The sequence below is a fragment of the Electrona antarctica genome (assembly GCF_951216825.1).
Source record: "Electrona antarctica genome assembly, chromosome: 16".
NCBI classification, from domain to species: domain Eukaryota; kingdom Metazoa; phylum Chordata; class Actinopteri; order Myctophiformes; family Myctophidae; genus Electrona; species Electrona antarctica.
The window spans coordinates 27994981-28007482 of record NC_136797.1 but is presented as its reverse complement, the minus strand read 5'-3'; the positions used below and the strand labels follow the sequence as shown (position 1 = coordinate 28007482).

The following is a 12502-nucleotide window of genomic DNA, read 5'->3' as shown; positions in this document are numbered from 1 at the left end:
GAATACAAACTGTAATGTGCAGTATCTCTAAAGCCAAACCCACCATTACGGAGACAGCAGGCAGGGAGGCAGGCAGGCAGAGGTGCAACAGTTTTTGGGGAGAGTAGAGAATCGGACAGAAAAGTACGTCATATGGGTCAATGTTTACACTTTCAGAGTTACATTGAAGCCGCCACCCTAAACTTATTTTAATAAATATAAGAACGATTATATTTTATTTTAAATCTGAAGCTCTTTTATCCCTGGCTATGAGAGTATGTAATGAATATTCCCCTGTACCAAAGCCACTTACAGTATGAATATGAAACTTATTTGAGCAGTGTCTATTCCTTTGAGAACTTTAGACCCTGTCGGGTAAGAGTTGGACACAGTTCTAGTTTACAAGTGGTACTCCCTTAAACTCATTATGTGCAATAACTCCCCCTGGCCTAGTAGGGATTGCTTCTTGAATGAACAGTAAAAAATTGGTTTCTCGTGCAGGAGACCAAGTTTTTAAGCCTGTGCAATGGGAAGGGTGTAAAACCTATGGTTACAGCTTTAAATTAACATAGAAGATCTTAGTTTGCAGTCTGAACGACAGGAAATACTAAGATCAAACATACTGTACAGGCGAAATCATGTGAAAGAAATGCTCTTAGTTACCCAGAGGAGACTACAGCTGAGAGCCTGAGACTATGGCTGGAGAGGCATTTCTTTGCGGAATCATAAATACTCGGGATATAACTAATTCAAACAAATCGTTCTTATACAAACACAGTAGCTAACCGCTACTATTTACACATGGAATATGACCGTTGTGGTGGATTAGTGTTTGGACAGTGTGAGGCAAATACTTATACAATGTGACACCCACAGGGTGTCATCCACACATGCATGCCATTGCCTGACAAGTCATATTGCACAGCATAAAAACATTTGAAGTGGCGTGGGAGACCGATATCCTCCATCTCTGAATCCCTGTTTGGCCAGGGGATATATCTCCCTCATGAGCTTCAGCCACTTTAGCTAGTAATGCTCCTCAACAAGTAGGTGTCCTACGAAACACCAGGGCCTAATGTTCTCAATGGCACACAGCCACTGCAGTTGTGTTATATTTGTAACAAACTCATATAGATTGGTTAAAATAACGTTTTAAAACACACCATAAATAAAGTTGTATAAGTAAGACCGGGCCAACAGCTATGAAATTAATTATATTCACAGAACTTAAAATTACAGGATTAGACAATGTTTACCGTTAATCAATTTACTCTGTAGGTAGAAATGCCTTAACATAGTTAAGCAACTGCATAAAAAAAACTGCTTCTGACATCTGCTTTTCACATTTAAGCTTCACTCAGCATTCCTAAACCGTGCACATGAGACCACAATCTATTCAATATGGCTACACTGACAACATAAGTTAAAAATATTAGCTGACAAAGGCCTACACAATCAATGCAGTACAATACTAAAATGCCATGTAAACATTATTGGGAAATGAAGTGAAGACTTTCAAAGCAATGCTCCAAGGATTCAACCTTGGGTTTGAGTCTGAAATATTAGGCCTTGGAGTGAAATCCTTAATTACCAAAAATTGTGACCTCAGCAGAAAGTGCTGTACATAGTCCAGAGTGTATGTCAAGGATGTCTGCAGTAGAACCAGTCAGGAGTTATTGGCCTAAGGCCAGATTCGACATTCTCAGGATAGTGGCAATCTTTATGTTCATGCCAAGCCTGCTGCTGCTGCTGCATCATCATCATCATCATCATCATCAACACACACACACACACACACACACACACACACACACACACACACACACACACACATACACACACCCTGTAGGAAGAGACGTCGATCAATTCAATAGTATCTATCTAGACACAAAACAAAACTGCTGCTGGGTCAAGTTATACACAAAGTGTCTGTAGTGCGCTTTGTGCGTGCGTGCACGCGTGTGTGCATGAAATCCCTAAATTCAAACGAGGGGTCGGTAGTTTAGACATGTTGAACTAAGATGTCCTGATATTGCTTGATAGAAATGTTTCAGAATGAAAACAGCAATTAAGTCCACAATGGGTTCCCTGGTTAACAAGAGTTGGCATAGTACTAGGGTACAGTAGTCTAATCTGAACTGTGCCTACTGAACATGCGCTAGAAGGGCATAGTACTAGGTTACAGTAGTCTAATCTGAACTGTGCCTACTGAACATGCGCTAGAAGGGTATATAGGAAAATGTGATGACTTATTATTTCATGAATTTAACTTCCATTTAATATACATTTCAGCTTTGCTGTTATCTATTATTTCGTAGTACAAAATGGATCATGCTGATCAGATATCAAAACACTAGTCTTTTTTCTAATGATGTATTCTTTTGGCTCCCATCTGCCCCAATTATCTTTCAGATCAGCAGTCATGAAACTTTTTTGAGTCAAGTTTTAAGTTTGAAAATTAACAACATGAACATTAGCATGTAGCATCCCTACCCAAAGCAAAGCAAAGTTCTTCGTTTACCCAGGGTAAGTGGACTAAGCTTAAGATGCTTGTTTACAGCCACGCCCTGCTCATAGAACATTTCATGGTTGGGGTTCAATGCCTTGCTCAAGGGCACTTCAGCGTGGTAATTTTAACATGCCGGTCCGGCTTGTAGATCTGCTATTTTTCAATAGCTAAATTATAACAATGCTTAAAACACCAAAAGGGGTTCCCGCCCAAAATGGTTTAAGGTTATTGTAGCAGTCAATTTATATTGGGGGTCGGGAGGGGGCGGGGCGGGGGTCCCGAGACATTGCCAAAGCATTTCCGGGGGTCCCCGGCCAAAAACGTTGAGAACCTCTGGGTTAAAGGACCACTTCACCAGTTTTGACATGACATCACCGATGGGGAATCAAAGCCAATAGAAACTGCAGGATTTATATTCCTGAAAAGTTGCAATGCGATAATGGAAGCCATCATTCTCACGATAACACAAATCTAAATATTTTCTTTTTTAAATCTCGTTTAAAAAAGAATCTGCCCAACGATGATGTCACTGGTGGATGGGTTTCTGAACTGCCCACAGCCCTCCTATGAGACAGACTGGTATTTTATCATAAACCATTAGTGAGGATCAATTATATGAAGATACGTTGAAAAGTGGTGAAGTGGTCCTTTAAGATTGCAGTCTGAAAACACACTCAAGGGAAAAAAGTAATAAAATAAAATGTAACTAGTGAAGGTTGTTGTGAGGGAAGTCTTCTCAAATGTGACCAATCCGAGATTGAGATGGCTGCTATCCGTAGATTAGAAGAAATTTAAAACGATAGAGGGTTTTGGTTGCTTTGAACCTCTTCCATGAGAATCCTGTCCATCTGTGTGTGAACAATAAAGAAGCTATTGTGTCCAGATTAACATGCTAACTCCAGAGCCGTGACCATTAAAGCCTTATCTGGGAGCCCAGTATGGACAGTGCGTTGTCCAGCAGAACAGCTTGGGGTATAAATCAAAAGACAATGCTCAATGCTCCCATTTATTGCATAAGAGCTTTGAGTCAGACAGCCAACTACAATACCTTTCATTGAATAAAACGACTGGATAGCAACATGCTTCATGCTGAGGAAATGGTCATTTTGGTGGCTAAAGCACTCACTAAGTTCTGTCAAAAGTTAGAAACAAATTGATGGTCACACGCTTATGGATTCCAATCAGTTTGCACGTTTCAACCTGGTGCCCCTATTTTGGTCAATACAATCAGATATTTAAAATAATAATTGCTTGTATATTGGTTATTTTCACCATCTGCCATGAAGGCAGCAACATCCTAACCTACATTTTCTGAAAAACCTCATCCAACGTTTAAAAAAAAAAATCACACCTGTGTGAACTGAGCGGTGCAACTATACATTTCTTGTTATAGTTACTGTACTGTATTGGGAGTGTACTGTGCTCTGTACTGTACTTTGATTATATTTGGAAAACATCTTTGAGAAAAGACATGAGTTACCATGTGGGGGTCCCCGGAACATCGAGACCCCCCAGGAACGCGCCCAGGGGGCCTGCCCTGCTCCGGTGAGCCTTCCCGTGTCCGAAACGGTCGAGAAATGACAGAGTTACCGTGTTGCAGCTTTTCGTGCTCAGACAGACACAGGGACACACATACAGTAGCTGCGTAATGGAGTGGAGACACCGCTCAAAAATCTGATCCGTCTGAACTGAGTGGTGCTGTGTGTGTGTGTGTGTGTGTGTGTGTGTGTGTGTGTGTGTGTGTGTGTGCGCGCTACTCAACAGTGACACCTTAGGTCACAGTGCGGTATTCTGGTACTCAAACGGACATACATACATACATACATACATACATACATAGCTGTTCCTTGGAGTGGCTAGCACCACTCAAAATATGTAATCTGTACTGTACGTACAACATACGTACAACGTTGTAGTGTGCAGTACTGTACACCATACTGTACTCTGTACTGTCCTCTGTGCTGTACAGTACAGAGTGTAGTACAGTACTGGATCTGTACTACTCGTACTGTATCGTACTACTCTTACTGTACTGTACTACTCGTACTGTACTGTACTACTCGTACTGTAGTGTAGTGTAGTACTCTTACTGTACTACTCATACTTGTACTTACTGTCAGGCACCTGTGCATGTGTGTGTGAAGCTCAACAAGTCAACAGCACCACTTTGTCACCTGTTGTGTTGGTACCCCAAACAGACAGACACAGACAGGAACATAGGGACAGACCCCCATTGCTGTTCCTTGGAGTGGCTAGCACCACTCAAAAAGACACAGATGCTTTCCCATATTGAAAGGTTTTACAACGTATTGACTTTACAGGTCTAAATGAGTTAACCCATTTTGGGCGGGAACCCCTTTTGGTGTTAGCATTATGTTATGCTTTAGCTATTGAAAAATAGCAGATCTACAAGCTCAGCGCGCCACAGGTCTGCTATTTTTGAAAAATCGAAGAACGACTGACATAGAAACATAGCTTTTTCAGACAACTGTCAGGATGTAGAAGACATTTTTTGAATCTGATCTCAGGTCAAAATGGGTTAATATAGCTCAAATGTCAAAAATACACAATACACCAATCTCATGGTGTAAGGCTCTGAAGAGACGGTGAATACCTTGAACACCAAACCCCATTAAAAAAAGGAAACAGATAGTTCTAAACCCCACAAGAGGCATGTGAAGGTTAAGACTAAAAAGCCACAATATTACCAAGCTATCTCATATGGGACAATGCATGAGTCAAATATTTCAACTGTTCAAATACAGTGTTGAGGTTAGTCTTGTTGGCTGTGAGGCAGCATAGCTGCAGTCTACTTATTTACGTTGCATTTCAGTATTAGGAATGCCGTTGACAAATTCGGTTTAACATCTTCAGCCTCAAAGTTCACACAAGAGTTAAGGATTAAGTCTCCCTCAGACAGAATAATGGTTGTTCTAGAAATCAGTGTGGGCTTTTCGCCTCACAAAATGCAGGATGTGGAAGTTTTCCTTGAAAAAAATGTTCTCACTATTAGAAAACAACTATATTACATACTGTATCAAAACCAGTTGCCTTGAAATACCCAGAGATCCTACAGTGTATTAAGCTGATGAAACAGAAACGGAGTGAACTCCCACGTCACTCTCTGAATCCGAAGACAGAGTTGAATTGTTTTAATATAGGCTGTCTAACTATTCAGAGTCAGGTGACCAGTCCACTGGCCACTACAAAGAACAGCACAGATGACACATACTGTAAGAGTGAGTGGGTGGATGGCGACATGGCGTCACACAGAGATAAATCAAGGAGTCACGGATGGTGACCAACGCATTTAGGAGGGTTGAAATTGTTACGTCTCTCTTCCAATAACAACACGGAAGCTAAACAGAAACCGGATTATGTGGCACACCGCCAGAGACAGCTGAATAAATATCTCTAAAAAGGGCCATCTCTGAAAGGTTAGCCTTTCAGGAAATAAACATAAGCGTATAATAAGCACAAATAAGGTGGATAAAAAAAATTAAAAAAAATAGAAGTAGAGTTAGCTACAAAGTTGTTATTACAGCTTGATTACCTTTATTCACGTTCCCTACACAACAACAAACAAACAAACAAACAAAAACCACACAGGGCCAAAGAGAGAGAGGTGGTGTGTCAGATCCATTAGTCCCTGTGTGATGTCTAGAGCTGCATATCACTAGGTAACCATGCCTAGTTCTGCTGACCTTAGGGACATGCTTTCTACTGCTGAGCCAGATTCTTGTTAAACTATTTAATTTCACAATCAAAAGAGATAAAGAGGGAGAGTAGAAGACTCCACATAAGAATGCTATATGATGGGGATATTAAATATTGATTAATCGCTGTCGGGAAGAAACCTAGTCTCTTTTTTCATTAATTGTGTGTTCATAAATCAATTCCTAAATCATTGGTCGCCCTTTATGTCCGTCTGTGGGCTTCACAAATATTTCATGAAAATGATTAACAAGCGCTTTTCACAAAATCACCATGAATCCACTGGAACATCCATTTTCCCTCAAATTTCCTGACAAGTAAGGGGTTAAAAGCGACCATAATACGATTTTAATATATGATGGAGTATGAAGTTCAGTCAGAGCAAAATAGCTGCCCGTTTGAATACGTTCTATTGTGGCCTGGCAACGTTTCTGCAGAATGCGGCGGATACCTTTGTGAAAGAGCTCTTGGAGGCTCTCTGCACTCTGGCTGAGGACCGCCCAGACCTCCTCCTCCTGCAGCGGACCCCCTCTCACCTCCAGAGCTTCTGCCAGGGACACGTGCATCTTCCCTGTGCAAATGAAGAGATTGCGAAAATCATGAAAAATTGCATTCTGTAGTGCATGTACAGTACAGTGTTGATTTCGTCGACTAATACTATGACGAAAAGTGTTTGTCGACTAACTTTTTTCACTGACAAACTAAATAGAAACTAAATGAACCTATGATGACTAAAACTAAATATATGAAAAACTAAACTTAGGGACTAATGGACAAGATACAGTAAAAGACACAGAGACAGTAAAAGACATTTTACACTTGCATGCTGAAAATAGCAGATTTACAAGCTCCTTGTAGATCGGCTACAGGCCCGCCAAAATACATTTTAGTCGACTAAATCAACTGTAGATTTAGTAGACTAAAATCAGATGATATTTAGTCGACTAAAACTAGACTTAACACTAAAAAATGTCAGATGACTAAAATATGACCAAATCAAAATTTGCTGCCAAAATCAACACTGGTCCGACGATGATGTAGCGCACAAAAATGAAACCAAATGGACCCCAATTGTTAAACATCTGCATTACTTAATTTACAAGACGTCTACGCAATTCAACGTTTGCCTTGTTATCTCTCCTAATGGTACCAACATCAATACAGCATGGAATTGTGGAAAGATCTTGTCCATCGACAACAAAATAGTCTACGTTTTGGGTCTGAGAGGCTAAATCTCATCAAATGGTGGTCCGTGGCTCAAATACCCAATAAATAATGGGCCTTGATATGAAAAGGGTTGAAGACCCAGCACTGGTCTATAGGAATGATAGGGCTGTCAGAATATAGATCTTTATCACTTACTACATGCACCTTTAACCAATGTTAAATTTACAGCATTTTTGCAAAATAACAACACTATCTAGACTGGGCCTTACAGTATGCGTCTGATAACCTAGGAATGGCATACAGTACAAAAACTCAAATCACACCGACATGTATCACTAGAGATTATCAGTCTTAGGCATTTAGCCAAGCTAATTCATTCATAAAGAAGACTATTCAGTTATTTCTGAGAAACAAATCCTCGCAATGTAACTTCTAAGGCCAACTCCCACCACCTTGACATCTGAGCCGTGAGCCCTGAGTCATGCTCGGAGTCTGAAGATGAGGAGGTACAAGGCAAGCACATGATGTGCACGCACACAGATACAAAGTAACACACACACACACACACACACACATACAGTACAATTCTACTTGAGTAACTCTGTAGATTCTTTAGTAACTGCTCATAGATTCTTTAGTAAACTGTTCATTATTTATTCTAAGTTCCAGCTAGTTTCTATCGTCAAGACAGCAGCTTCCAACAGTGCTTCTTTTGTTATCAGTTCAGTTAACCGGATATTTGAAATGACTAAGCATCTTCTAAGAGATTACAAATCTGAACTCTGACGACATAGTGGACATTACTGTTTTTACATGAGTTTGACAGCCCTCTTGACAGTGACACGTACAGTCACAAAATGTTACACTTACTTAAACAACCTAACAAACACCGTTTATTATGTTTCAACTTGCTTTCATGTGTCACTTAACCTCTTTCCACCTGGTGTCCCTACCTATTTTCGGGATCTACAAACTCACAAGCATGTAGATCAGCTATTTTTTCCATTTGTCGAGTGATAAATGTATATACATATATGTAGGGCTCTTAAGTGGTTAAACTTAGCACAGATATCTCCTTGCAGAGAAGAGTAATAGTAATACAGCAGCTTCAGTTATGTTGTTCTGTTTGGCTGAAAGGAGGTGAAGCCCCGATTTTATTTACAGGAGCACCTTCATACACCTTCAGACTACAGGCATGTCACAACAAGTTGTGCTTCCAGGGAGAAATCTCTTTGAATTCACTCATTAGGGCCCACCGCAGGCTGTTTTATAAGACTTGACCTGTAGACACAAGAAGTTCATTCAGCATTTTAGCTTCAGCATTTCTACTTTGCTGACTAAAAGTGCCCATAAACCGGCCAGAGCCACTGTCTGGCGTGCTAGTGGTCCAGGCTCCTAGGCTGCAAATGTAGCCCGACAGCGTGTCATGGGTTCGAATCCAGATGACCTTTGCTGCGTGTCACTTCCCATCTTTCTCCCCATTTCCTGTCAGACTACTATGAATGAACGGCATAACAGTCCCAAAAAAAAAAAAAAAAAACGTTACCCTAAAAAAAGTGCCCATAATAAACCAGGCAGTCAATCAACCATGAAATGCTGTGTGATGATAGAATGGGATAGACGAGATACAGTATGTTCACCCCTCATCACTCACCACGTGGACCTAAAACACAACAGCTGCTGTGCTGTGGTGACAATGATGTCGAAATCCACCCAATCCCACCGTGACGGGATGCAAGGGAGAAATAGGAAGCTCTGGTTTTAAAGGATTACATTTGACTAGGCAAAAACCATCAGCACCTAGCCTAAATGGCTGTGTGCGTCTCTATGTGCGTGTGCCATATAGGACTGCTTCTCTGATGGTCTACTGTGGTGCACTGCAACTGCAGTGCGGTGAGAAATGTTCACTTTTGGGGCATATCACCAGCATGGCTTTGCATCGGTCACGAACGATAGCAGGGGTTAAATACATTCCTGTCATAATATTCACAGCTGGTGATCACCATAGAAAAAGGAGGTTGAAAGTGTAGGCTATGTATTTTGTAATAAACATCTCCAGACAAAGCCTAATCTAAAAATACATGGTCAGGAAAATGTGGTCAAATTAACAGACAGGAGTTGGTGATTTGTTCCCCTTAAGTGAACGTAAGAGAGTGAGATTGTGTTTACGTGTCTGCAATTTCCAGTTAGACATTAAATGTCACAATACAATGTGGCCTTGTTTTATCCAATATTGACACAGTTATAAAGTTTCAAGTTATAAACACCCACCATGGTGTAGTAATGACTAATTTGTGTGGAGTAGGTATTATGAAGCTTTTTGGGGGGAATTCACTAGATTATTCATGTTTTTTTATACTTGGACTGGTCAGTACTCGGTATACATGTACATTTCAGGGCATAGTGCATACAGGCCAGGGTGGCAGTTGCTCAGGGGTAAAGTGGCCACTTGGGCACTGGAAGGTTCCCAAGTTCCTCCAGAGTTAGTGTCGAAATGTCTTGAGCAAGATGCTGAGCCCCTAATTGCTCCCGATGTGCAGGTTGGTGCCTTGCATGTTTCCACTGCCATCGGTGTATAAATGTGTGTAAATGGGTGAATGTAATGCACAATCAATGCACAAATGTAAATGCATAATCGCCTTGGATAAAGGCACTATATAAATGCATCATTTACCATTAATTTTACCATTTACAATAAAACATTTTTAAATCTAAGTAAATTAGTGTAAGTGTGTACTTTAAAAGAACGCCCATGCATTTGGTGATTGGTGTGTTGTTTGTAGATTGTGATTTATAGGATAGGATAGGATAGGATAATACTTTAATAATCCCCCAGGGAACAGCAGCACAGAGAGTAGGTAGAGTAAAAGTAAAAAGTGCACAATAAGACAATAAATACAGTACTAAAACATACAATAAAAGACTATACTTACTATTCATATGCATGAACATAGTCACACACACAGTCACACACACACACAATGCCTTTGCTATACTGTAACTGTGATCAGTTTCTTGACCCTTGAGGGGTCCTAATAAGTTAAATCGAATATTGCTTGTCACTCTGCGTGGTAATGCTATGAAGATGATATCCAAAGCGCCCTCCCAATCATAAAATGTGTGGAACTGTGGATTGGGGCCGTAAATGAAAGTCCTTTATACATTTCCAGTGTGTGTGTGTGTGTGTGTGTGTGTGTGTGTGTGTGTGTGTGTGTGGGGGGCAGTGTCTCGGCAGCTGCTAAGATCCCATAAGCCATTGATAAACAGCTTAAGTTTTGGGAAAAGTGAAAACGAGGCGTTGTGTGCATGTGCTAATGGTCAATGCCCATGTGCAAGTTCAGATAAATTGCACAAGACAGAGGAGAACCATGCGGAACAGACAGGTTATGATTGACTGACTGACGTTTTGTTATTATATAGTAGGATTTAAATTATACATTATTACCCTAATTAAAATAAAAAGTTGTCAAATACAATGGAAGGCTTATATTCTGAAGACAGTGGATCTTTATTCATAAAACTTCCTATTGACCAAGGGAAACAATATCTGGGCACTTCAGGAGAGACTACCCAAATAAAATATACTGGAGCACCCGACTCGCACTTGACCGTTTGACTCTGAGAGGAAGACGAAAGTCACAACGTCACCCCAGTAAAACAACAAAAAGAAAACGTGCAGACCAGTCGAGTGCACCAGTACATTTTATTTGGGTAGTCTCTCCTGAAGTGCCCAGATATTATCTTCACCGACGAGCCCTTCTACCTTCTGCTGGCTGAAGGGCGTAGGACTTCTCTTTTCCTATTGACCAAGTTTGGGACTTCTTTCCCAATTCTCATTAATTCCCATGTAGGCCGTCTTTTTTATTAGTGAGATGGAACAACACCAGCTGTCCTACAGGTCATTCTGAGTTTAGAAGATTTATGAATAAGCATGTCATACATGTTTATGCAGGAATGCATGTTAACCACTCTGGTCAATGGGAGGCGTGAGTGAGGAGTGAGAGTGAAAGTGGGTTACTACCCATCCGGCTCATTACCCATGAGAATGGGCTGAGCGGGGCGCTGTGAAGGCTGATTGTTTTGCGGCCCTTGTTATTTCAACAGAGACCTACAGTGGAATGTGTTTTATCCACGTTGATGCTGCTGTGGCGTGGAGGCCAGCTTGTCTCACATTGGCCCGTGGTGCGGTGCTGCTCATTATTGAAGGGGCTTAAGCGTGATTTATATTTTGTTACGTGCCGGTGTCCCGCGCGGAAAATAGCCGATCTACAAGCGCACAACGAGTTGCAGTGCAAAGCATTGTGAGATTGTAGATAGTCCATTTTCGATGCAGGACACCATTGCACGACTAAATATAAAATCGGGCTTTCCCTAAAGCCCTAAAGCGCTTGTAGACCTAGCAGGGGACCAAAAGACCAGACAGACATCGTTCACATTGTCTATGCCTTTTTCTTTTCCTGCAATTGGAATGTATTTTTGTTGTTCCCAGATATGAACTTCATTAAAACAGAAAATCTCTTTAGTGCTTGTAAGTCCAAATACTCTTTGGTTTAGGGAATCCAAAAGTGGGGAAAAGAAAAGGAAAATGCCTATATTTAGAAATGGCTACTTTACTTCATGGAGAAAAAATATTCAAAATACATGTGCCTGTTAAAACAGAGCTTGGAGACAGTCATACAACCCACGCATAGCAGTACTAACAGATTTCTTTCATAAACAAAGCTTTAGGCTGCTGCTGCTCAGTGTTCCAAGTCTCGGCCACAGTCACAAGGACTTTAAAGAAAATAATCCTGGAAACGTGATGGTACTCGTTACATTTGCCTTCCCTGTCTGCGATCGATGATGATGCAGCCGTTAAGACGACATGAAATGGATCTGAAAACAAGCTCTAAAGAAATTGCATTTTGGCTGAGCATCTCATGAAAAGTTACCGCAACTAATTTTCTACAGTCCTCTTTTTAGAGCCCATCGCTCTGTACTGTATCTCTCCGAGACCAAAGACATAGGAAACTCGCATACCACGCTCTCTCTCCAAATCCTCTTTTTTCCAACCTCAACATCGCTTGAAAACTTAAGGAGCCACAACTCCTCCTGAAACAATCAGCTGTGAAAAAGCAAAAGCTCCAACTGACC

General features: G+C 40.9%; 1 protein-coding gene across 5 annotated transcripts in view; it reads right to left on the bottom strand.

Moving 5' to 3' along the window:
- ptpn13 (protein tyrosine phosphatase non-receptor type 13) overlaps nucleotides 1-12502 on the bottom strand; it is an 82406-nt gene that overhangs the window by 67945 nt on the left and 1959 nt on the right. For all 5 annotated transcript variants that reach the window (XM_079523553.1, XM_079523554.1, XM_079523555.1 and 2 more), the window contains exon 2: nucleotides 6654-6773. In XM_079523553.1, the coding sequence (XP_079379679.1) occupies nucleotides 6654-6768 (115 nt within the window). In that variant the 5' untranslated portion in view covers nucleotides 6769-6773. The remainder of the gene's footprint in view (nucleotides 1-6653; nucleotides 6774-12502) is intronic.